Source organism: Equus asinus, chromosome 14, assembly GCF_041296235.1.
Source record: "Equus asinus isolate D_3611 breed Donkey chromosome 14, EquAss-T2T_v2, whole genome shotgun sequence".
In the NCBI taxonomy this organism is placed as follows: domain Eukaryota; kingdom Metazoa; phylum Chordata; class Mammalia; order Perissodactyla; family Equidae; genus Equus; species Equus asinus.
The window spans coordinates 23,007,977-23,034,630 of record NC_091803.1 but is presented as its reverse complement, the minus strand read 5'-3'; the positions used below and the strand labels follow the sequence as shown (position 1 = coordinate 23,034,630).

Sequence of the window (26,654 nt, the reverse complement as noted above, 5' to 3'; positions counted from 1 at the left end):
ATCCCCACCCGTTTCACAAACAAGGAAGTGAGCACAGTAAAGGTCCTCCCCTTTCCCCTGGCTCCCTGCCTGATCTGGACCCAGAAGCTGGTCTTGGTGGCAAAGGCAACAGCGTCCAGTTTCTCCTCAGCCTGCCTCCTCTCCCACTTGCTCTGCTGAAGGGAAGGAACGGAGCAAGAATCGTACAGGGAGTGAAGAGGGTTTACTTGACTGCACAGTTGTTACAAGACCTCAGTATCTCCTGCTGGTGGCAGATCCTGAGTGTTGGCTCACTGTACTGTCGGGTGCTTTTGTGGGTTTTCTGCTCACCACCCTATGGGGTTCCTAACGCATAGTTCCCTTATGCAAGTGCCCCTCAGCTGGCAGGGTCCAGCTTCCTTCTCAGCTTTGCTTCTGGCAGTTGGTGGTACCTAGCTCTTGGGTGGGGTCTTTACAGATGGTGTGGGTCAACATCCTTTTGAGCTTCCTTGGTGTCCACTCTGGCCCAAGGGAACACCCACCCTTGCCCCACCCTGAGTGGGAGAGCACCTTGCTCGACTAAATTTCTCCCTCTCTGCTCTGCTCTCAGCTTTTCGCCTTTCGGCTTTTTGAGACAAGAGGCAAGCATCAATGTCTGTGTCCTTAAAGTTCCAGGGAACACACCTTAAAGTTCTGCAAGTCCCTTTGGCTTTCATTCATAAGTCAGCATGTTCTGTGTGGATGGGTCCTGTGTGGATGGCTGGCATTTCTCTTTAGAATGAGCAATTTGGAGATACTGTGAGTCTAATTTTGAAGTCCTGTTAGGCAGTGATGTCATTGAAACCTCACCCTGTGAGATAGATGAGGTATTTTTCTCCATTTTAAAGGTGAGGCATCTGAGCATCAGATAGAGCATGCATGAGGTTGGATTTGGGAGATATGGGCCTAAAGAGACTCTCCTTGGAGATCTAAAGACAGAGGCAGAGTTTTGCAAAAGCCATTTGTCATGCAACGGACCTGTTAGGAGTTGACCTCTGAAGTCTTGGGTCTCAGGGCAGGAAGGGTTAGGAACACTAATCACATGGTTTGCCCGTTGGGTAGGTCTGGTGTAAAAATGCCTGGCTTTGAGTGCAGGTGCTCAGTTAGAGTGAGTGCACAGGTGTGGGACTCCCTCTGTGTCAATGTCAGAGGAGGAGAGAGGAACGGAGGGGAAGATACTTTGTTAAAGTATCACTTCTAAAGCCAAAGGGCAATGGAAAAACCATAATCCTTCCCAAAAGCTTTTGCTCATTATCTGGGATGATGTCACACAGAGCAGTGTTTTCAAACTGCGGGTCATGGCCTGCATGAAAAAACAATAAAAAAAGAAAAAAGAAAACTAATAAAATAGACAATAGGCACATTGTATGCAGCAAGGGTATTTTTTTCTGGGAAAAACCTGCATCTTAAGGATATATGTACACATATGCTGGGTCATGATGGAAAATGGAAAATGATGTAAAATGGGTCGCTCCCAAAATGTTTGCATATGATGCCCTGCTCATTTGCCCATCTGTGGTTTACTACACACTAGGGATTATTTGGAAACAGGCAAAACATTTGAAGACTGATTAAAAGAGCTTAAATCTGAGATCCATGCCATGAGACTCAAGGACAAAAAAATGGGACAGTTGTTTCACTGGCACCAAGTCCCTGGGCCCCAGGACCCAGCCTAGGAGGAGAAGTACATGGACAAAAGTTGGGGCCAACATATTTTGTCTGCCCCAGGGAGATGAACTAAGGCAAGAAGTAACCGCTATGCTTGAAACCCTCCTATCTTCTCTCTTCATCGGGAGCCTCCACCCGTTCCTGTCTCTGCTTTTGTTTGTTTTAAATCCTCCTCATGCTTCCCTGCCCGCTGTCCTAAGTAGCTACTAAATCAAATGCTTCCTTAGTGCCTGAGGAAGGTGGGAGACCACAACGTGGAACAACTCATTCATAGCTCTTAGGGTCAGGGTTGCCTGGTAAGGTCCTCGTTACGTGAGTGACAGAGTTTAAGACCTCAAGTTCCCAGAACTAGGGAAGTCTCCCACAATTTCCAAAGGGCAGAGCAGAAGACATCCTTGAAAATGAACCTTGATAAGAATAAAGATTGAATGTTAATTTAAATTTACCAAAAAGTTTATTAAAGAAAATTCTTTTTGTGGTGAATCATTTTATTCCATGAAGAGTTGTCCCCCTCCAATTTATTTTTATAAATTGAACGTTTTCATGATTTAATTTCCTTAAAATTTGAGTCCAGTAGTATTCAAGACACGACAGTTTAAAAATTAGTATTTTCTTTTGTATTTCTGAGGTGTCTGTTGTAATTTCTCCTCTTTGATTTCTGATTTTTATTTATTTGAGCCTTCTCTCTTTTTTTCTTGGCGAGGCTAGCTAAAGGTTTGTCAATTTTATCTTTTCAAAAAACCAGCTCTTGGTTTCATTGATTTTTTTTAGTCACTATTTCATTTACTTCTGCTCTGATTTTTATTTCTTATTTTTATTTCTTACACTTTTGAAAATCTGTTACTTTTTAATTTCAAAAGTAATCACACTGCCTGTGATACACCTGTGTAAGAGTCAGATGTGTCTTTCCACAGATTCCCCCATGCTCTTTCAAATAGACATCAATCTATACATACATATTTAGGGGTTTTTCTCTGAAAAAGGTACAAAAATAGGATCATAGCATAATACATTACTCCATGATTTGCTTCCCTCTCCCACCGCCTCCCACCTGCCTCCACTGTTTATTATCATGGATATTATGGAATATTACACAGGACACAGGTAAATATGTCTTATTTATAAAAACTACTTATTATTTTACAATAAGGAGGTATCTCAACTTATTTAACTATTTGCTATGGATGGTTATTTTCAGTTCTCACTATTACAAGCAGAAAACATCATTGTATGTATATCCTTAGAATTTAGGTAATTTTATTTCTGGAGGATAGATACCTAAATGTAAGATTTCTATATCAAAAGGCATACATATTTAAAATTTTTAAAATACCACCAGATTGCTTTCTTAAAAGGTTGTCACAACCTATACTTCAGTAAATGCATGAAAGGGTCTATACTGCCACATCCTTGCCAATGTCAGAATTATTTTTTTTACCTTTTCTTCAGTATGATGGACAGAAAATGATTTCTCATTATTTTGCATTTTTCTGAGAGAAGCTGACTCTCGTTTTGCAGATTTTAAAATTCATGTATGCCTTGTTCCAGAGCTTGGGGGTGAGCAGAAGACCTTTTTATTGGTTTGTCTCACCTTGTTCATATCCTGCCTATCTTACATGCTGCACGTATTTTCTTCCAGCCATATTTTCTTTAAACTTTCTTGAAGTGTCTTTTGTCATTCAGAAATCTCACCTTTTTATGTAGTTAAATCTCTTAGTAATTTCCTTTATAATTTCTAGGTTTCTATTTTCCTTAAGAAAGCCTCTTTTCCTGTTAGGTTAACTATTTTCCTATATTTTCTAACACTCGCACAGTTTAATGTTACACTTAGTTCTTTAATTCATGTAAGGTTAATTTTCTTCCTGTTATGATGTAGGAGCCTGCATTAGATACACAGCCAATCACCCCGATGTCGTTTAGCAAATCAACCATTTTTTGCTCATCATATTGAAATATCCATAATCTTTAGTTTCTATTTCTGGCATAACACATTACCACAAGCTTAGCAGTTTCCAATGCACAAACTTGTTACCTCACCGTTTAGTGCATCTCCCTGGGCTAAAACCAAATGGTGGGCAGGGCTACGTTCTGTCCTGGGGGCTCCAGGAGAGAACGTTTCCTTACTCTTTCAGGTTGTTGGTAAAGAATTTAGCTCCTTTCAGGTCTGCATTTCCTTGGCTGTCAGCGGCGGGTCGTTCACAGCTTCCGGAGGCTGCCTGTGCTCTCTGGCTCAGGGTCCACTCCTCCATCTTCACTGCCAGCAACGGCGGGTCGAGTACCTCTCATGCTTCAAATCTCTCCTGCCCCTTCTACTGTTTCATCTTTCTGGACCAGTTGTTCTGCTTTGTGGGTCCATTTTTAAAGGCTCATGTGATCACACTGCAACCACCTGGATAATCCAGGATAATCTCCCAATTTTAAGGTAACTTTAAGTCCATCTGCAACATTTCTTTTGCCAGGTATGAAAATATATTCAGGGGTTCCAGAGAGTAGAGCATGGCCATCTTTTGAGTGAGTGGGTGGGTGGAGGCATTATTCTGCCTACCAGAGCTGCATTTATCATATATTACGTTTTCATCTATTTTGGGTCTTGGGCGCACATCTCTGGGCTCTGTTCTGTTACATTGATTGATTTGTCTATTCTGTGCCAATTCTATATTGCCTTGATCATAGTGTCATAGTGGCTTTACAGAAAGTTTTATTATTTGGTAAGACAATTTCCTCTTTTTTTTTTTTTTTGAGGAAGATCAGCCCCGAGCTAACTGCTGCCAATCCTCCTCTTTTTGCTGAGGAAGGCTGGCTCTGAGCTAACATCCATGTCCATCTTCCTCTACTTTATATGTGGGACGCCTACCACAGCATGGCTTGCCAAGCGGTGCCACGTCCGCACGTGGGATCCAAACCAGCGAAGCCCAGGCCGCCAAAGTGGAACGTGCGCTCTTAACTGCTGTGCCACCGGGCTGGCCCCAAGACAATTTCCTCTTGATTAATCTTTTTCAAAATTGTCTGGGCAGTCTTTTTTTTTTTTTTTTTGAGGAAGATTAGCCCTCAGCTAACACCTGTCACCAATCATCCTCCTGTTTTTTTGCTGAGGAAGACTGGCCCTGAGCTAACATCCATGCCCATTTTCCTCTACTTTATATGTGGGATGCCTGCCACAGTGTGGTTTGACAAGCAGTGCGTAGGTCAACACCCGGGATCCAAATCGGTGAATCCTGGGCCACTGAAGTGGAACGTGCAAACAATCACTGTGCCACTGGGTTGGCCCTGGGCAGTCTTTATCCAGGCTTTCTTCCAGACTCTTAACATCAGCCAAAGTGATTTTGTAGTAATTTTGGAGTTGCTCTAGCAGGCAGTTGGGAGAGCAATGATTTTATTAAAATTTTCTAAACATTTTATAAAAAATTCTTATGCTAAACATTTTATTAAAAACTGTTATGCAGGCCTGACCCAGTGCTGTAGTGGTTAAGTGTGCATGCTCTGCTTTGGCGGCCCAGGGTTCACAGGTTCAGATCCCCAGGCTCAGACCTAGCACTGCTTGTCAAGCCATGCTGTGGTAGCATCCCACACAAAATAGATGAAGACTGGCACAGATGTTAGCTCAGCAACAATATTCCTCAAGCAAAAAGAGGAAGATTGGCAATAGATGTTAGCTCAGGGCCAATCTTCCCCACAAAAAACAAAGAAAACCTTTTATGCTATTGCTTTCATAAACATAAACTTTGGGACTACTGTTGAGAAGGATTTTGGAGTTTGGGGATAAACATTTTATTAAGAACTAGTGGGCTTCCCCAGGGTGCTTGGGGGATGAACTATTGTAAATAAATCTCTGGCCCTCTGACACAGGAACACACTATGTTGCTCCTGTGAGGAGCGGCTTTGTGGTACATCAACGCTCGTGATTGACCGCCCTTGTGACTTTGGGTTGAGGGGTCATAATCTCCAGCAGTTTGTCTTTTCTTCCATGTCACTTAATACCAGAGGCTCACTCAGCTTTCCTGATGAAAATCATAATGGCCTCTTTCTAACCAGTTCCCACTCTCTGGAAGATGTCTGTGTCTCTGAGAGGGGCCCCCAAAGTGAGTTTCATGGATATTTAAAGTTATACCCTCCATATCTGGAAAAGATCCATCTAGCTGCTCTTGCTTGATTTGGCAACATGGTAATTTTATTTACATAGTTGTAATGTCCATACTGTTTTTAACTTCAAAGCAAAATCAAAATTGCAGTGATAAGTCCTTTTTTAAATAATATTACATACTATTATGAAACCTTAATTATGGCAGCATATTCAGTAAAACAGCTGAACTCCTGAACAATCACCATATGTCTCTGAGAAAATCAGGCAGTTATCAATCAAGCTTCACGCAATTCTCTCTTTACACAAATTTCATTAACAAATGCTTTCTTTACTATTGCCTCTTGTCATGCCAATGTATGTCCAAAACCTTTCTATGGTCTGCCAAGTTTTAATTTTATATTCACAAACTATTTTACCTTAATTACATGCAAGATTCCTAGTCTTGATCTATTCTCTCTGCCTGATAGTAAGAAATAAGCCTGTGGCTCTTTTCCCTTGTAAAGCATATCAGCTATGCTTGTCCACCACAGGAAAAGTGCCACTCATGAGTCTTCTGGGAGTCAAGTGGCTCGCCAAATAGAAAAATCTCCTGAGATGTGAATGGTATTGAGTGTAGGAGACACATCTACTCCTTTCTGCAGTAAAAATGACTCTGCTGTCTTCAATTTACCTCCATTCTCTGCCAACTGAAAATCTGTAGAAACTCAACTAGGAATTGGTGAAATGGATGACTCTTCTGGGGGTGTTTGGAAGGAGCCCTGGGCAATTCAACCAAGTGTGCTCAGTTTTGCGAAACTGTTCCTGAGCAGAAGTTGGATTAGTCAAGCTGATAAAGATTCAGGTCAGGATTATCCTTAATCTCAGAATTGGTGCTGTAAAATTACATTTAGACCCTTATGTTCTAAGTACCAACATGGATATATACATGTGATGAAAATCAATGGCCTTCATCATCTCAGCCATTAAATGATGTTAGTGGCAAACTATGTATCCACAACCACCTCCATCTTACAGCAGCAGAAAAATATTTTCAAATAATCAATACCTTGAATTTCAGTAATCTAAGAGCAGGCAGACAAAAAACTATAAAGGTAATAAGGAATGTCACTGCTACCAAAATCATAGGGACTTCATTATGTAGGCTCGATAGTAGCATGCAGGTTAAAATTGTGTGTGTGTGGTTATTGCTTATAGCAATGAGTGCTACCCAATTTCCTCCCATCACAGCCCATGGAATATGACATGTGTCTGACACCCTGGGGCAAACGTGAGAGACTCCTTGCAGGCAAAGACAAATGCTCTGAGGGCTGAGGGATCTGTGCAGACCAGAAACCACCAAGTGGCTACACCAGCATGTGTTCAGCATGAAGGGTGGGAATCTCTGGCTTAGCTGACAAAACCTCTATTCCAGCTTTAATGATGGATATGAAAAAGTCATTAGCCAGTTAAATTTGTCATCACCCATCCTCACTTCTGATGGCATGGGCCCTCATTTGAGATAGCACGTTTATTACTCCACAGACATTTATTCCAAATCTACTAGGTCCAAACCATGGTGGGATGCACACAAATGGCTAATCTCCTGCCTGGAGGAGCTCACAATCTAGCACGCCAGACAGGTATGAAGGCAGCTCCCTATAATACAAGGTAGGGTGAAATCAAGGCCTATGAGAAAACTTCAAAGTGGACGGGCTTCCATAGGCTGGAGCAAATCACTGTGCATGGGTACAAGAGAAGCTTCACAGGAAAGAGCTGTGCTCACAGAAAAGGGTTAATTCTGAAACGTCACTCTGACCCAAAGTACACAATACAGCTTGCACTGAATAAGCAAAATGAACACATCAATCCTTAAAACAATCCAACCCAGTATTCAGGAATTGACAACAGTGTACACCTGAAATTACACGTTACAAACCATTATAATCCCAATAAAATTACTTGAAAAAAATAATCCATCTAGTAGGGGTACTGGGAAGATGATCGCACACCAAAATTAACTACTTTTGAGTAATGAGATTAATATAAGGTAAAATTTTTTTATTTTTTATAGGTTCAGATGTTTACTCACATGTGATCGACATTTGACATTTCTTGAAGTTGCAGCTTTTTAGAAGAGATGAATAATGAGAATGAGAAAACGTAAAGCAAAGTCGTAGTGTTTATCTTTTCCTATTCAAGATGCACCTTTTGAACATCTTTAGTAATTAGGACTTTCAACTTGAAACATTGTTTTAACTGTTTAAGATGGAAATAAAGTTTAAGCTGGAAATAAACTACATTGGTTAAAATTATTTCCTGAGACTTCAAGTTTGGATCATCTTTATAAAACAACAAACTTGCATAAAGTAAAACGGAATCAATAAGGGAGTGACCTTAAGGACTATATCAAAACAGTAGTTCAATTTCAGTGTTAACACAAAGTGTGTGTTCCCAGGTTATCAGACAAGGATATTTCTTCTAACACTACAAGAAAAAATTTTGACTTCATAATTGAAGTTATTTTAAAATGGGAGCTTTCTGAGAACTTGTATTAGCAGTGAATTCTGCGTGCTTAAAACCAGTCAGGACCTGTTCAAGTTAAGAACTCTTTTTTCAATTAAAAACTTCTGTCCACAAAATACATCTGTATGTTTACTTTGAGTGAAACCCTAATTTATATTCTAGAATATCTCTTTTGAGGTTAAGATTTTAAAAAACTCACATGTTGTCCAAGTAAGTATTTACATACTAAAATAATTAAGTTCGATTACATCCCAAATCACGAAGATTTATCAGGTGTTTATCAGAACAGGCCCTGTTCTAGGTTCTCCTCATAATGACTTATTTAATCCTGCTAAGAAGTCTCCAACCCTACCAGACAAGAGGCAGAGACAAGAAAGGGAGTTAGGAAGCTGTCTAGAAACACAAGCCATAGTTTAATAAAAATAAAGAGTGGTTTTATTGGTTACATATAATTTCAGCTATATTAATATATACTATAAACTTTAAGAATTAGAAGTAAGTGACTATTTTTACCAATAATCATCTAGGTTATGGCAGCACGTTCAATGGATATTATTTAAGTCCTGCACAGCCATCATCTGTTTTTCAGAAAATCAGGAAGTCATCATCCAAGCTTTATGTTAGGCCATGATAAGTACCCCTAAACACACATTTCATTAAGTAGAAATAAGCTGTTATATGCTTTCTTTTTCACCAAATACTCCCATATTGTCATGCAGACATGAATATCTTATTGTACAAAATTTAAGTTTTTATCCACAAGAGTTGCATCTAATAACTTTTATGGTGGAAAGCTACAAAGGCCTGAGACAGCAACAAAATGCTACTCTGGACTTTGTATCTTGGATTTTTCATTTTTGCCTAAAACCCCACTTTATAATTAAAACTAAATTAATCCCACATTATAACACTTATTTAGGAAAGTCTTTTTGTGCATATGTTTAACACAAAGATGGAAAACATCAAAGTTTGAGCAAGTATTTGGCAGACCAGAGAGTAAACAAAACTGGGAAATGAAAATGCTTTAGTGTTTTATAGCTGAAGAGACTGATGAATATCATTCAAATTTCTCATCTCCTTCTTCCACATCTTTCAAATTGAGTACTTCCAAAGACCCTTTGCCTTTTGTTTCCTTTTTTATTAGCTCATCAATTTCTCTGAAGCAGCCCGGGTCAATGAGACACACCTGAAACATTTAACACAGCTCTTTACCACATGAAGATGAGCAATACAACAGTATGAACACAGCTTTAACTTCCTCTAAGACAAACACACGACACTTTCTAGATATCTCTACTACCACAGTTCTGCAGTGCAAGAGAGAAGACCACGCACAGGCAGGAGACTAGTCCTAGTCCAGCCTCTGTTTTTAATTATGCATGAAGGCTCCTGTTACAGGAATTAACCTCCCTGTTTGAGGACTTATTCAGATTCCTCAGCTGTAAAATGAAGTGGCTGAACTACAAAACTATGGTCTTTTTCATACTAAAATTTAGCATTAAAACTTATAGTTCAATGAAATCACCTCTTTTTATCCACATTTGAAAGAAAAAAATTTGAAGGCCTATCCAGAAACTATGGGTAAAATTTTGAAACAATTTTAGAACTTCAAAAACTGTCAGATGTGTTGTTTCACAACTAGAGTGGAAAGTTCAACAATCCTCCAGAGCTCATTTATTTAAGAAGCTATGAAGCCTCAAAGACAAGACAGGAATTTGCAGACAGCTGAATTTATACTATGTCTGAAGCTGTGGGGTGAGGAGCCAAAGACACAATACTTTTGCTGCTTCTTTAAAATGTTCTGTGGTAAACAAGACTGACAAACTTTTAGTCCCATTTCTAATTTCCCCATAATAGAGGACTCACTGTAAAATATATTCTCTCATCTAAAACAAGCACAACCAACATAATTTTACCATGAATAATTTAAATAAAAAACAAAGAAACAAAAATTCTAAGTGTGCCTGACTACAATTTAGTTCTACTACTCAGACTTAACATTTTTACCTAATTCCAGGTGAGATGTTTCTGGATACGTTTTACTGTTCATATCCTCTAAATGTTTATTACACATTTATGACTAGAGAATAAACTATTTCGGTAACAAGGAAGCAAAGAAATAAAAATATTAAACCTTACAATTTCTAACTGTTGACTGTAGTCTTCACTTTCTATAACCTTGATCAGTGGCTTGAGCTTTTCTTTCAGTTTTTTCCCTTCATTCACTGGAAGAATGAACCGAAGTCTCATGTGAGCACGTTCTATCTTCATTTTCTCCTTTAATTGCTTTATCACTTCCAAAGCCTATCAAAACAAAATTGCAAACATTTAGGATGTCTTTGCTTCTTCTGCTGACTTATCTCCTAAAATATTCAAAACAAAGCAGTTTCCATCTAGCTGGATTAGGCAATGGTTTCTTAGATATGACACAAAGAACATAAACCACCACAGAAAAAATAGATAAACTGGACTTCAATTATAAATTTTTGTGCTTCAAAAAACTATCAAGAAAGTGAAAAGACAACTCCTAAAATAGGAGAAAATATTGGCAAATCACACATTTGATAAGGCAGTAGTACCCAGAATATCTAAAGAACTCTTACAACTCAATAATGAAGAGAAAAATAGTCAATTAAAAAATAGTCAAAGGATCTGAAAAGTGATTTCTCCAAAGACAAAAGGTCAATAAGCACAAGAAAATATGTTCAAATCACTAGTCTTTAGGGAAATGCAAATCAAAACCAGAATGATACCCCCAGGATGGCTATAATCAAAAAGGTGGACAATAAACATCATCGAGGAGGTGGAAACACTGAATCCTCGTACACTGACTGTGGGAATGTCAAACGGTGCAGTTGTTCTGGAAAATGGTTTGGCAGTTCCTCAAAAGGTTAAATACAGTTACTATATGACCTAGCAATTCCATTCCTGGGTATAAAGAAATGGAAACATATGTACAATGGGATATCACTCAGTCCTAAAAGTCATGAAGTACAAACACAAGCCACAACATGGATCCTTGGAAGGGCCACATATTGTGTCATTCCGTTTATATAAATGTCCAGAATAGACAAGTGCATAGAAACAGAAAGCAAATTTGTGGTTGCCAAGGACTTGTCAGAATGGAGAATGAGCAGTGATTGCTAATGGGTACAGCGTTTCTTTTTGCATTGATGAAAATGTTCTCAAATTAGGTAGTAGGGAAGGTTGCAAAACCTTTCAATATGCTACCCAACTGTACACTTTAAAAGGGTGACTTTTATGGTATGTGAATTATGTATAAATAAAAAAATCTGAAAATTGGAATTAAAATTAAAAATCCAAGTTTTATCTTTAAAGGTTTGATTTAGATAGGAAGATGAGAGTCCTAGCATATTTGTGTTTAGTTAAAAAAATCCCATTACTCCTTTCTACAACCCCCATCCTCTCCCTCCCTTCTCTCCAAAACTTCCTACCCATTTGCTTCCAAGCAGTATCATTTCATTATTACAGACCGACTACTGTAATGCTTTCTTCAGAGAAAACTGATTTTCATGGATACTTTCTGATGACATTAAGGACCACTCACCTGCTGTTTTGTACTCTTGTTGGTTTTGACTGAATAGTGGATGTCCTTCATAGCTCTCTCAATAAGGATAACTGTGTATGGTCTCTTTGTTTCAGGGTTTACACATTTGTCAGCTACAATAGTTGCAATGTCCCTAAACATCTGCTCCAGCTGTGTGTGTCGTTCTTTATCTGATACTTGAACCTCTCCTTTAGTCAAAATCTGAAAAAAAAACCCAACAAATTTAAGACAGCAATGTTTTTATTACACATTATTTGTTAACGAACCACAAGAATTAATAACTGAGAAGAAAATTAAATTCCATCCTCTCCAGCTACTGATATGCAGATAATGATTTGAGCTTTGTCTAAAGAATGCACTGGATTATCTTGTGCTCCAAGATTTCGCTCATTTAGGGAGGGGGAAAAAGCAATCTTAGCAAAGGGTGTAAATGATGAAATACTTAGAAAGGAATTCTATTTTCAGGTATATTACATTAAAGATATATAAATGGACAAAATAAGGCAATTTAGCAGAAAATTTAAGTTCTGAAGTCTCTGGAAAAAAATATGCACGTCCTGAATTATTAAAAAGTGATATGCACGTCAAATTATTCAGTGGTAACGGTTCACTCCAAAAAGTAATGTTTTAAAGTTTGACATACATATAAATACTTACACTACAAATGGATATTAGGGTCAATTATCCTGTGGCTGTTGCAACCCACCTGCTTACAGATTTCAGTCTGGTCGTCTGTTCCAAATGCACTGATGAGATCTTCTTTCTTTGCAACTTGGCCTTTAGAAACATTTACAAACACTGAGTGGGTCTGTAAAACTTCATCAAGGTCTTTTTCCCTTGGGAGGGCAGGAAAAAAGATGCTAAGTGAATACACTTGAAAGTTGGAAATTCATTCATATTTAAATACAAGATGGCAACATAGTAAATAGTAAGAAACAACAAATACTTCTAAATGACCCTCAGTGCTGAGGGAACATTTTCAAAACTCAGAACCAAATTTGTATTCGTATTTCCTCACTTGAGAAAAACCTCGTGGGAGTATGCATGAAACGCGGGGCGGGGGTGTGGTCGGGCTGCTGCCACGGAATACTGATCTCTAGAGGGCAGCAGTGAAGACACTACGCACTTTGCGGAAACTAACTGGGCTAAGATTTGTGACATCCAACGTACTCTATGGAAGTATTTGGAAGACTAGGCCCTTTGCCTTTATCAGTATTCTGTCAAAACGACTGAATATGGGGGTTTCTGGGCTGTAACTTTTATGATACCAACAAAGAAAAACCAAATCCCAAACCAACTAAACGAAAGATGAACGTTTGGTTTAGGCGCTAAGCTCGGGAAGGACAGTGACACCTCACGCACATAGCAAGAATAAATTTTCCATTTCCTTCCCATACAAGACCTCAGCCAGACCCACTGATTCGACGACCCGAGGTAGGCCACCTCGGAGGCTACCAGCTCCGGCCAGGGCCAAGAGGGTCACTCACACGCCGCTCCGCCAGCCGACGACCTTGTTTTTGTAGCAGGCGATTTCGAAGCGCTTCCCGGCGCGCTTCATCCGCACCACGGCCACATTGGTTAGGCGGATCTGGTTGGTGGGGGTGAAGATCGACATCGTGGCTGCTCACAGATCTTGGGTCGGGCGAACCAAGGTAGACCCGCGCCCCCGGCCTGGGGGCCGCCTGCGCTTCGCTGTAACGACCCGGCGGCGCGCGGCACGGCAACGTCTGCAGAACGCCCGGCCCTGCGACTAACTCGGCCCGCGGCCGGCCGCCACAACACTCAATTAAGTTATTGCGCAGGCGTCAGGTATTGCGAAAACCGGGAGAAGAAAAGTGAGCAACAACGCCTGCGCATTGTGGTTTTTACGACATCGTTCCGCGCCGAGAACGGAGGCGCTCTTCCTGACGTAATTTACTTTGACCAATGAGCTAGAGAGCTGTGATTGACTGAGTTGATCTTTGCTGACCCGGTGGAAACACAGCGCCGGCGCCCCATAGTTCCGAGGCGTTAAGGGCTACACCCACTTTTATTCTGGAAAATTATTAACACAAGACGTAGAAAAAAAAGTGTAGCGAACGCTCATGTACCTACCACCCCAACTCAATAATTAACATTCCGCCATTCATGTTTCATTCTCCCTCATTTTTTTGTTATTTTAAAGCAAATCATAAGGTTTTAGCTTGAAATACTCCAGTCTGTACTCCTAACAGATACACCCAACATGATGAACCATAATCCCTTAATATCATCTAATAGCCAGTCCATAATCAAATTTCCCCTACATAATGCCTTTTTACAATCGGTGTGTTTCAACAGACATCCAAAAGGGCTGACAGGTTGCACGTGGTTGATGACGCCCTTAGTTTCTTTTACAGCCCGCCTCTTTTCCCTTTTTACCCCGCTACCATGCCTGTCCTGATGGCCCCGCCCCTTCCTCCTCTGAGCCAATCCGAGCGCGACCGGGAGCGCTCAGGCGTCCTCGCCCGGAGCTCTGGCAGTGCTTCCCTCTGGGCCCGCCTCCTTCCTCCTCTGAGCCAATCGGGACGGGCCTGCGAGTGGCATGGCTGCCTCCTGCTCCGCTTTGCGTGGGTTTACGGGTAAATCCGCGAGGCGGTAAGCCTGCGCAGGCCGCCAGGTTTTTCAGGCCTGCGGTCCTAGTGTCCTGTCGGGCTCCGGGCCCGGGCTCTGAGGAGAATGGGTAAGGGCCCCGGCGGGCAAGGTTCGAAGGGCGGGAGGGGAGAAAACCGTTTTTCTGAGAACCTCTCCGGGCGCAGTGGGACCCTCGGGCCCTTCCTTCAGAGGTTGTTGCACTTGTTAGCGCTCGACTGGTGCCGCTGGGGCCAGGGGAGGACTGATCTCTGCTTTTGATTGGCTTTTGCCTTTTGAGGCTAGGGGGTGAGTGTAGAACTATGCTTCTAACCTCAAAAGGCAGAGAGAACTGCCCCTCCCCCCCTTATCCACGCGTGTTGGGGACTTTGGGTCCTTTCTAGGGTGGAGCGACACCTTTAAGTCCCCAGTTTTACGCTTCGCCTTTTGAAATTGGGCACAGGTTCAACATTTGAGGCCAGGTCCATCAACATGTCCTTCCAAAAAATGGGGCATGAGGTCAATTATTTGAGAACCCTTTACAAGTAGCCATAAGTCTTTAAAAATAAAATTAGAGAAAAGGGAATACTTTTAAGTACTTTTTAAAGCTTTTCTTATGGAGCAAGCATAACAGAGCAAAATTAACTCCTAATTCCATATAAAGTGTTTTGACTTTATTCCCCTCTCTTCCTTCCAAATGCTGTATCGAAATGAAGTTACAATTTTATATTCTTTTTTATTTTTGAGTTAGCATAGTCATTATGATAGTTTTATCACGTTACCACATAGTGTGTTATTTTTATTAGAGTTGATTATTGATAGATTTTTTCTCCCAGTTGTTGAATATGAAGGTTTTTTAAAAAAAATTCTTAAAATAGAGATGGATGTCTTTGTATATGTAGCTTTAAGTTACGTTTATGTATCATTTTAAATTTAGATCCTTCTTTGGATACATGGGACTTCTCACCTTTAATATCATTGTGGATACACAGGTTTTACATATATTGGGGCTTTGCCTTTGGCATCAGCCTTTGGATTTGTTTCCAGATTGTCATCAGGAAGCAGGTAAGTGGAGTTATTTTTTATAGGAGAGTATTTAGACATCAGATTTTATAGAGAATTCATAGTACAGATTTTCTGAGAGTTTCAGGAAAATACAGAAAAGCTAAAAAGAACTTTAAGTCACTCATGTTTTTTAGTTTTTCTGTAATGCCTAAAAAAATTTCTTCTCAGTTTTTAGAGAATAAGTTATTATGAACTAAGTTATTTACCGTTTCTTTGGTGGGCTGTGAGTGTCTCATTCTTAAGATAGCGGAAGATTTGTAATGAAATTAAACTTTCATTAAAAAAATCTGTTTAGCACCTTTAAGTCGTAGTAGTCGTCTCTTTTCTTTCCACTAATTAAGAATCAGAAAATAGGTTCCTTCTCTTATTCCGCTAAGACACATTATGGGTGAAAGTATGTATTGTTTTATCCTGGAGGGAATGAGAATCATTATAGTCTTAAGAAATGTGAGTTCTGCCTTTAAAAGACCTAATTATATATACCAAGGGGTGAATGTTTGAGGAGAACAACCAGAGAGATTAAGAGAATAATAAAATGGGTCAGTGACTTTGCTAAGTTTCATCTCTCCCAAAGCTGGGAAAAGATTCAAATTTGATGGATTTTGTGCAATCGTCTATCCTCAAGGACAAGACCTCACAGGAGAAATCTCTTTCAAAAGCAACTCGGGATTTGGTGACAAATGGTTATATCTCTCTTCAAGAGAAGGAAGTCTTTGTGTCTGGAGTGAAGATTTTCTATGGTTCCCAGACTGGTACAGCAAAGGTAGGAACTTTATATGATGCTTTTTCTTGGGTTTACTGATGTTTTCAGAAAATCCCTAGGAGCATCCTTTAGTAGTGAACTGAATTGGTCTTCTGATCTTCTTTAGTCTTCTTTTTTTCCCTTTTCCATCATACATTTTTCCTTTCTGGGATGGTGGGTGGGTTTTATCTCTTGTGCCCAATTCCAGCTACTTGGTGGTATCTGATGGTCCCTGTCGTGAGGGCTCTTCGTTCTGAAGCTTGCTTCTTGCTTTAGCAGAATGGAGAGAGTTCTCAGTCTATTATTGACGCCTCTGGGGTTAGGGGTAGGGGACAGTGAAAAGAGAATGGCAGCAGTAGTGTCCAGTATGGGCCCTGACTTTCAAAACTTCACACAGCTATTTAAGGAGACATTTTGATTTCTAATAGTGTTAAAAGTGTTGACAGTAGACATTGAATACTGTTTAAAGCAGATATACTCCACAGATATTTAGCTGAAAGATGCTTTCCATTCTTTAATTGTATCTAGATGCTGCTTGCTTCTTTGTTAGGAAGGTCACATCTATGTAGTGCTTTCTAGGAAGGAATTCTAAGGCTAACATGAAAATGAATTAAAAAAATCAAGCTCCATTATTTTTGTAGAGCACTAAACAGGATTCTACTGCCCCCTTGCGGATATTTTGTAGAATAGTACTTTTTAGGTTTTTGGTACTTCAGTGTGGGTTCTTTGTGCCACATCATAGTTGAAAGTCACTTCTTATTAAGTTCAACCTTAAGCAGCAGAGGTGGGAAACCAGAAGAAAGGCGGAAAAGGCACCTAAGCAGCCAAAAGAAAGTCCTTTTACGTTACTCATAAGAGTAATTCAGAGGCTCTTTATGGTGTTTTTTTTTAAAATCTTTTACATATATTCTTTTTTTTTTTGAGGAAAATTAGCCCTGAGCTAACTGCTGCCAATCCTCCTCTTTTCGCTGAGGGAGACTGCCGTGAGCTAACATTCACGCCCATCTTCCTCTACTTTATATGTGGGACGCCTGCCACAGCATGGCGTGCCAAGTGGTGCCATGTCCGCACCTGGGATCTGAACTGGCGAACCCCGGGCTGACGAAGCGGAATGTGTGCACTTAACTGCTGTGCCACCAGGCCGTCCCTCTTTATGGTATTTTTAAAATTTTTAAAAGATCAAATTAATACAGGTGTATGGAACAAATCCAGGTGTATGGAAGGTTCGTAATGAAAAGTACTCTCCAGAGAACTTTTAACTATTTCTATTTTTAGTTCCTCTGATGGTTATTTCTTTAACTTGCTTATGCTGTGTTTCTAGATTTATCAAGATTACATAAAAGTTATTGATTCCCTTTATTAGTCAGTTAACGCAAACATTTCTCAAATCTCAGTGACTTGATATTGTTGCCCACATCACAGTTGATGAGTTAGATGGCCTGCCTTCTTAAAGCTGTGCCATTGGAATTTCTTTCTTTTTTTTTTTTGTATACATTGTGAAATGGTCACCATAGTAAGTCTAGTTAATATGTGCCACCTTACATAGTTACAAAAATAATTTTTTTCTTATAATGAGAACATTTAAGAGTTACTCTCCTAGGGACTTTCAAGTATGCACTACAGTATTGTTAACTGTCATCACCATGCTGTACGTTACATCCGCATAACTTATTTATTTTTTAACTGAAAGTTTGTACCTTTTGACCCCCTTCACCCATTTTGCTCACCCTCTGCCCTCCCCCCAATCTGTTCTCTATATCTGTGAGCTTGGGTTTTTTGTTGTTTTTAGATTCCACATATAAGTGGGTATTTGTCTTTGTCCAACTTATTTCACTTAGCATAAGGCGCTTAAGGTCCATCCATGTTGTTGAAAATGGCAAGATTTCTTTCCTTTTTTATGGCTGAATAATATTCCATTGTGCGCATGCGCGTGTGTGTATTTTATATATATATATATATATATAAAATATATACACATCTTTATCCATTCACTCTTCAGTGGACACTTAGGTTGCTTCCATGTCTGGGCTGTTGTGAATAATGCTGCAGTGAACATGGAGGTGCAGATATCTTTTCAAGTTAGTGTTTTTATTTTCTTCAGATATGTACTCAGAAGTGGAGTTGCTGGATCATATGGTAGTTCTATTTTTAATTTTTTGAGGAACCTTCAACTGTTTTCCACACTGGCTACACCAATTTGCATTCCCCCCAACAGTGCGCAAGGGTTCCCTTTTCTTCACATTCTTGCAAACACTTATTCTTTTTGATGAGAGCCATTTTAACAGATGTGAGGTGATATCTCATTGTGGTTTTGGTTTGCATTTCCCTGACGATTAGAGATGTAGAGCGTCTGTTCCTGTACCTGTTGACCATCTGTATGTCTTCTTTGGAAAAATGTCTCTTCAGATCTTGTGCCCGTTTTTTAAGTGGCTTATTTGTTTTTTGCTGTTGACTTATATGAGTTCTTTATAAATTTTGACTGTTAATTCCTTATCAGATATATGATTTGCAAATATTTTCTGCCATTCAGTAGGTTCCCTTTTCATTTTGTTGATGATTTTCTTTGCTGTATAGAAGCTTTTTAGTATGATACAGTCCCACTTGTTTTTGCTTTTGTTGCTTGAATTTTTTTATTCTGCTTTCACATTTGATTGATTTATATTTGGCTATAGAAGACTAGGTTCAAGTATTTTTCCTTACACCTTTGAACGGATCGCTTTATTATCTTCTAGGAGGTAGTGTTGCTGATGGGAAGGCTTGTCCTTGCATACTTTTGTAGATGACTTGGTTTTTTTGTTTCTGGAAGCTTTTGGAATCATTTCTTTGTTCTTTATGTTTGGAAACTAAGCGCGATGGTGTCTAAGTTGAATCTTTTTCCAACCATTGTGCTGGACACTTGGGATGTTTGTTTTGAAGATTTCTGTGCACTAGTTCTGCTAATATTTCTAGGCTAAATTTTTTTCCCTTCATTTTCTGTTCTTTCTGAGACTCCTGTTAGTTGAATGTTGGGCTTTTTGGATGGTCTTCTATGTCTCAGATCTTTTCTTTCACTCTTTTTATAACTTTTATTTTCCATTCTTATGTTCTTGGATTTCAATTCCAAACCTGTTTTTGAATGTCTTATTTTGGCTCTTATGTTTTTAATTGCAAAAATGCCATTTTGTTCAATTTTTATAGCATCTTGTTCATAATTTGAGAATCTGTCTTCATGAGTTCCTTTTTCTATTCCCTGATTTATCTGCTTTCTCAGTTTTTCTGCTGCTAGTGTTTCTCTTTCCTGCTGCTTGTTCTCATCATGTTCTTGGTGATCCATGGTTTTCTGTTTATATTTAGGACAGAATGATGGGATAGGTGGTGTGGATTTTCTCTGTGACTGTGTGAACAGACTTGTTTTGTCTCACTGTAATTCTCACTGGATGCTCTGTGCAAGGTGGGTCAGGCATGCTCTGTGACTTTTTGGTCCCACATCCCCCTCTCACTACCACCTAACAAGAGATTTTCACATGTTGAGGTAGATGGAGTAGCTATTCTGGTTCACAACTGATTTGGCTTGAAGTAAAGAAGCCTGTCTCATGGCCCAACAAACATACATTGTACGTCTGCTGTCACATTAAAGTAAAGAATGGGCTCTCTTAAGATACAGAGGCCAGTATCAGTAATGCATGCCTGTATTAGTACTCCTGAAGATAAGGTCCCTTTCCTGGACATCAGGGTCATGTTGACCTGCTAATTTGCAACTGAATACTTCTTTGAAACTTTGATGAATGTGTATCCTGGGCGTGTTTAATGTATGTTCTTTGTTCTAAAAAGCTCTAAGACTGTACTGAAAACCATGCTTCTCCAGATTGCTTTCTTCCTTTGTGGAAATTGCCTTCCCTGGTTGTAATCCTCACCCTGGCTCAAGTAAAGATCACTTTCTCTCTTTTATGTGTAGAATGGTTCTTGGTTATTTTGTGTTGACACACCACAATTTTTTTTTTATAGTGAAACTCCCTGAAAGTGTTCTCTGTGTTTGCTATCTCCAGTTTCTCTACTTATGGTTTTAGAGGGCTTGCATGCCCAGGTGTGCTCCCATTGGCTTCCATCTTGCTAATTAATTCTCTGTCTTCATTTTACTTGACCCGTTAGCTGCATGACCACTCCTTTCTTCTTGAAGTACTTTCTTCACTGAACTTTTGAGTGACCGTTCTCTAGGTGGTCTCCTCTTACTTTGCTGAGGCTGCTCTTCCTTACTCTCATTTGCTGATTCTCTTCTCCTTGGCCTCTAAAGGTAGGAATGTTCCAGGGCACAGTCCTTGAGACCATGTCTTTATCTGAGCTCATTTTATTCTCTAAGGGATCTTATTGTCTGGAGCTTTAAATTCTATCTGCTAGATAGAATTTGACAAACTTTCTCTGGAAAGGGCCAGATATTTCGTTTTATATATATTTTTTAGGCTTTTTGGTTTTGCAAGCCATATGGTCTTTGTTGCAATACTCAACTCTGCTGATGTAGAGTGGAAGCAGCCATAGACAATATGTAAATAAATGGGCACGACTTTGTTCCAGTAACCTTTCCTTAACAGAAGCAAACAGAGGGCTGGATTTGGCCTGCGGGTCTTAGTTTGCTAACCCAGTATTAGATGATGACATCTAAATTTATGTTTCTAATATGAACTATTTCTCTCAACTCCAGACTCTCATATCCAGTTGCCTATCTTAGATCTTCATGTGAATGTCCAGTAGGCATCTCATAATTAATATGCTCAAAACTGAACTCCCAATTAGAAAATTGCCTAAACCTCTTCCACTTATAATCTTTACCACTTCAGTAAATGGCAGCTTCATCCTTCCACTTGCCTAGTTCAAAAATACTTTGACTTTTCTCTTACAACCCACATCCAATCTGTCAGCAAATCCTGTTTGTTTTGCTTTCAAAATAGACCCAGATTCCAGTCACTTCTCACCACCCTCACTGTTACTGCCCTGGTCCAGACCACCCTCATATTTTGTCTAGATTACTGCAGTCAATTCCCTGTTGGTCTCCTTCATTCAGTACTGCTCAGCCCCTCCCCTGACTTCAGTATACTTTCAACTCAGCAACCACAGTGGCTCTGAAAACCTAGGTGAAATCTTGTTCCCCTCAGCTTAAAACCCGGCAGTGACTCCTTCATTCATAAGCGTAAATGCCAGAGTCCTCATAGTTGCCAAGGAACCCTCACATCTGATTCTCCATCCTCTCTCTTATCTCATGTCCTTTGTCCCCACTTCTCCAATCTTATTAACCTCCTTGCCAAGTTGGCTCCCTCCTTTGGACCTTTTTATTTACATGTTCCCTCTGCTTGGGATAGCCTCATGGCTTGCTCTCTCATTTCCTTCAAGTTTGGCTTGAATCTTCATCTTGGAGACCTGCTGAAGTGTTTTCTGACATTGAATGTTTGTTGTTTTTCCACACCAATTCACCAGCTCTGACACTGACTCCCCAGGGTTCTCCTCGGACTCCACAGGTTTGAGGGCTCAGTCTACAAGACTGTCCCCACTTCAGACACCAGTCTCAAGTCCCAGGGGCCACCCATACCTCTCACTGGCCAACTGTAAATTTGAGGGTTCTCACAATCCCCTTCTTAGGTTCAGTACTTCACTAGGATGACTCACAGAACTCAGGAAGTTGCTTTGCTTACCTTTACTGGTTTATTATAAAGGCTACAAGCCAGAAGCAGACAAATGGAAGATGTGCATAGGGCAGGGCTTTTGGCGGGGAGGAGTGGCACAGAGCTTCCATGCTGTATCTGGGCATTCTGCCTCTTCAGCATATCAGTGTGTTCACTAACCCCTATCATTTAGGGGTTTTATGGAGCTTCCATTACATAGGCATGATTGATTAAATCATCAGCCATATTTGATTGAACTCAGTCTCCAGCCCCTCCCTCCTCACCACAGGGAGAAAGGGTGCTGAAGGTTTTTACCCTCTAATCGCAGGGTTGATTTTCCTGTGACCCACCCCAATCCTCAAGTTACGTGGAGCTGCCTCCCCCCTCAATGAGTCATCTCAATTATATCCCAAAGATAGTAAGTTCTAAGAGTTTTAAGCTTTGTGCTAGGAACTGGGGTCAAAGACCAAATATTTATTTTTTATTATACATGTTTGCCCTGATCCTCCCTATGTAAAATAACAACTCTCCTTGTACCTCCAATATTGTGTTCTTACCCCTTATCCTGATTTATTTTCCTTTATAGCTCTAATCACCATCTGATATCCTGTGTCTTTTCTCATGTCTGTCTGTATTTACTCTCTGTCCGTTAGAACATAAGCTCCTTGAGGGCAGGGACTACGTGTGTCTTGTTCAATGTTGTGTAATGTTGTCCAGAACTGAGACTGGCATGGTAGATAACCAGTAAAGGAATAGACGCTTGGCAGGTGTAGCTTTAGTCTTGGCAGATAGGGAGCCAAGTGTTAGATTACTAAGCAAAAAAGAGGAAGGCGTTTTCCTGGGGTGCCAACATCTGGCTAAAAATTTTAGTTTACCGCAAACATTTGGTTCATCTTGTTTGGAAAAGAGCTGGCAGGTGTTTTGGCTAGGGGTAAAAGGTAAATGTTGCCTAGGCTCTGTGAGCACCTGTCCCGTGTACAAATTGTCTGCTCGTTGACTCTTCTCTGCCCTGCGGTTCCCTCCCATTTCTGCTACAGTGGCTGACTCTGAGCCCAGAGCCTCTCTGGGGTTCTGTCAAACATATGAACTCTCTCATAAGGCTTTCATTTATCAGTCACCCTGCTCCTATTTGCTTTCTGTCTTCCAGAAATGTGTGAACATTTCTCATGTTTCCCATTCACTCTTCAGTATTTCTTTTTGTACATCTGTGTGTTTGTTTTAATGGGACAAAGCAGCTGGAATGTCAAAAAGCCAATTTAGATTTAGTCCCATATGTGTACTTAGAGAGTGAGAACACCACCATTGAATGACTGATCTCTATAAATATGCTTGAGAAAATGGTAGAAGTGAGAATAGTATTTGTGTTTATGATGATAAATGTTGGTCACCAGAAAAGTTTTTCATGATAAATGCCTCATTCCCTTGCTAATGGGGTAAATGAAGATGGTGCTTTACTTATTTAGCTTACTGAATGCTTTATTTTTTTTTTCTTATTAGGGATTTGCAACAATTCTTGCTGAAGCAGTTACCTGCCTAGGTCTGCCTGTGGCAATTATTAATCTGAAAGAATATGATCCAGATGATCATCTAGTAGAAGAGGTTGGTAGTTATCTTATTTTTTCTTCAATAAAAACTCTCAGATTTAATTGATCTCTTATGTTCTGGGATAAATAGAATCTTCAGAATAAATTTAATTTTCATACTAAGAGATTTCCATTGGTTGAGTTTTCACTGTCAATCAGAGGTGTTGAATGTATGGTACACTGATGTGTAAAGAGGTGTCTAAAGTGGTGTGAGTCCTGTCCCTCTGGAGTGTTAGGCTCTCCTGGGGTAGGGGTAAGAGTGGGAAAGATTGGGTGGTTTGAAGTTCCCTCCTCCTTCCTGCTATGAATCTCCTAATCAAGAGATGGTTGTTATTGATGGCAGTGTGCCGAGCATATGAACCATGTGTAAGCCTACCGAAAGGTCCGGAGCCACTTGGGTAGCAGAAGGAGTATGAGTTTTGGAGTTAGAGAAATCTCTTAATAGCTATGTGACCTCCATGTGTTACTTAATGTCTATGAAGGTTTAATTTCTTCACCTAAAAACTGCTCCCTCTCCTCTAGTCATAGCCAGTTAGGGAAGTTAGCCTTACAACAGTGGTTCTCAAAGCTTGTTCCTTGAACCAGCAGTACCAACATCTCGGAACTTATCAGAAATGCAGATTCTCAGGTTCTAGCCCAGCCCTGCTGCATCAAAGTCCGGACATAGGACTGTATTTTGACAAGTGCTCCAGGTGATTCTGAAGCAGCTGAAGTTGGAGAAGCACTTAGAGCATGGCTCGACGAACTTTTCCTATAAAGAGCCAGATAGTAAATATCTTCAGCTTTGTGGGCTGTGCAGCTACTCAGTTCTGCCTTTGAGGCACGAAAGAGCCATAGACAATGTGTAACAAATGAGTGTGGCCGTGTTCCAGTAAAACTTTATTTACAGAAATAGGCAGCAAGCTGGATTGGGCCTATGGGCTGTAGTTTGCCAGCCCCTTCTTAGTGGATAAACTTCTAGCTGTGACTCTGTCCATTTCTTTCTCCCCTAAGAAAACATTGGAGTGCACATGAATGAGCTAGAATATGCCCTAAATTTTTTGTGAAAAATTATTAGCTTTGGTATTTAATTGTTAGTAAAGGATTACTTATAACTTACCTCATGACTTGGAACTGTTAAGATATGTTCAAGCAGATGAAATACTGTGGCAGGGCTAAAGATGTATTTTTTCCTTTGTATAGATGATGGTGCTAAGTGTTAAGTTACTTTACGTTTAAAAAGTTTTATTGTTTTAATTTTTCAAGTAATTTTTTAGAGATCTTTATTTTTCCTGACTGATTTGGATTTTGTTTTCAGTATGACACATTGGAGATGATAGGAATTTATAGTCTGAGAAATAGAATGGAGTCTGTGGTGAAGGGCAGCAGGAGGTATATTGGCAGAAACAAGGCACTGGGTGTTCTCCCGTGTGCAGGGTGTCGGTGCTGTGTTTTCTTCACTTTTGAAAATGAGTAGTGTTTCTGAAAGCACCTTTTGTCCTTAGAGATTAGTTGTGATATGAATGTTGGCATTTTAAAATAGGACTTTCTTCATTGAGATAACTTATATATTGAATATTCTTCTGAGGTAATTACTTTCTTGGTTAGGTTACTAGTAAAAGTGTTTGTGCTTTCCTGGTTGCTACATATACTGATGGTCGACCAACTGAGAGTGCAGAGTGGTTCTGCAAATGGTTGGAGGAAGCATCCATCGATTTTCGATTTGGCCAAACTTACCTGAAGGGTATGAGATACACGGTGTTTGGCCTGGGAAATTCTGCCTATGCAAGCCACTTCAACAAGGTAGGTACAAGGTAGGTATATGTTGAATTATAGGGCTAAATTCTCTTTTTTCTTTTTTAGATTTAAAAAAATTTTTTTTCTTTTTTCTTCCCAAAGCCCCCCAGTACATAGTTGTATATTTTTAGTTGTGAGTCCTTCTAGTTGTGGCATGTGGGATGCCACCTCAGCATGGCTTGATGAGCAGTGCCATGTCCGTGCCCAGGATCCGAACTGGCGAAACCCTGGGCCGCTGAAGCAGAGTGCACAAACTTAACAACTTGGCCACAGGGCTGGCCCTTAAATTCTCTTTTAATTAGGAAAATATTCACACACACATACACATATATGTGCATAATAATCCACAAACTTTGGTATTTAATAATAAACTTAGTGTGTTGTTCTTTATAGCTGGGAATTGCTACATGTATATATCGAAGCTTCCTGTTTAGTAGGCTCTCAGTAAATTTTTATCGAGTCAAGTGAATGAATATGCCTCCTATTGTCTAGCATCTTAGCGGCCTTCACTTATGGCCATCAAGTCCAGCCTCCTGTCCTTAAGCAGGACCTTATGGATGGAAAATCACTTACTCTTTGGACTTTGTCAACTGCCCCTTCTGTTCTTGAACAGCCTTTACTGCCCAAGCTAACTCTAATACAGTTGAACTCATTGTCTTTTTTTACTTTTTTTTTTAAAGATTTTATTTTTTCCTTTTTCTCCCCAAAGCCCCCCAGTACATAGTTGTATATTCTTTGTTGTGGGTCCTTCTGGTTGTAGCATGTGGGACGCTGCCTCAGCGTGGTTTGATGAGCTGTGCCATGTCCGTGCCCAGGATTCGAACCAACGAAACACTGGGCCGCCTGCAGCAGAGCTCGCGAACTTAAGCACTCGGCCACGGGCCAGCCCCTGAACTCATTGTCTTTTAATCATTAACTTCTAAAGGGAAGTAGAGGAAAAACATTCACTGCCCTTTATGTAGTAAAACATTGTTTTGTTTTCCTGGAACTTTTTTTTTAATGAAATTAACTTGGCTCCTTTTCTTTTGCATTTAGTTCTCTATACTTTAAAAAGTAAAAATACAGAGCCTCTCCATTTCTTAGTGGTTCTGGAAAGTTACCAGAACTTTTGTGTGTGTCCTTCTCCTCAGTTATAGGCCTAGCCTGGCTCACCGGTCTTTGGTAGAATGTGAGCACAGGTCAAAGTGGAGATCTTTCTTTAAACTGGTTTTCATTCAGTTGTTGTATCAAGATGTATATTTTCCCCCATATTTTCAAAGGAATTAGATAAGAAATGGTAAAATTCAGATATGTAAATATTTTGTTTAATGTCTTGCCACTGAGAAAGCCTGTTTTTGAACTCTTAACTGTGATTCTTGATAACCCCTGTGCCTCAGCTTCATCGTGTCATCTTGCAGTAAGATTAATTTCCGACTTTATGAAATCACCAGTCTTGCCAGATGGGCTTTGTTAT

At 39.9% G+C, this 26,654-nt stretch overlaps 2 protein-coding genes across 12 annotated transcripts in view; one reads left to right on the top strand and one right to left on the bottom strand.

Annotated features, from left to right (window-relative positions):
* Positions 1-5,811: 5,811 nt before the first annotated feature.
* On the bottom strand, positions 5,812-14,146 carry SBDS (SBDS ribosome maturation factor). The gene is made up of 5 exons (XM_014842272.3): positions 13,304-14,146; positions 12,523-12,652; positions 11,817-12,017; positions 10,388-10,552; positions 5,812-9,434 (listed from the first exon to the last, which is right to left on the bottom strand). The coding sequence occupies exons 1-5, from the start codon at positions 13,429-13,431 to the stop codon at positions 9,306-9,308; spliced, it is 753 nt and encodes a 250-aa protein (XP_014697758.1). The 5' UTR covers positions 13,432-14,146; the 3' UTR covers positions 5,812-9,305.
* A 119-nt stretch (positions 14,147-14,265) lies between these two features.
* Positions 14,266-26,654, top strand: part of LOC106831846 (S-adenosyl-L-methionine-dependent tRNA 4-demethylwyosine synthase TYW1) — a 213,488-nt gene continuing 201,099 nt past the window's right edge. For 7 of the 11 annotated variants that reach the window (XR_011494170.1, XM_014842269.3, XM_044746295.2 and 4 more), the window contains exons 1-5: positions 14,350-14,517; positions 15,343-15,470; positions 16,045-16,233; positions 23,340-23,441; positions 25,013-25,207. Coding sequence is in view for 10 of the 11 variants with exons in the window: in XM_014842269.3 (XP_014697755.3) it covers positions 14,514-14,517; positions 15,343-15,470; positions 16,045-16,233; positions 23,340-23,441; positions 25,013-25,207 (618 nt within the window). In the remaining variant the exon portion in view is untranslated. Of the gene's footprint in view, positions 14,518-15,342; positions 15,471-16,044; positions 16,234-23,339; positions 23,442-25,012; positions 25,208-26,654 lie in introns of all 11 variants that reach the window. The other 4 variants (XM_014842270.3, XM_044746296.2, XM_070484488.1 and 1 more) reach the window with 1 other exon arrangement.

Bases quoted from the DNA above. Each gene is read 5' to 3' on its own strand.
- SBDS (XM_014842272.3), bottom strand. From the start codon at position 13,431: ATGTCGATCTTCACCCCCACCAACCAGATCCGCCTAACCAATGTGGCC. The intron at 12,653-13,303 runs GTGAGTGACCCT...TGCCCTCCCAAG, and splicing joins GTCGGCTGGCGGAGCGGCGT to GGAAAAAGACCTTGATGAAG. The intron at 12,018-12,522 runs GTGGGTTGCAAC...TTTTTTTTTCAG, and splicing joins AGACTGAAATCTGTAAGCAG to ATTTTGACTAAAGGAGAGGT.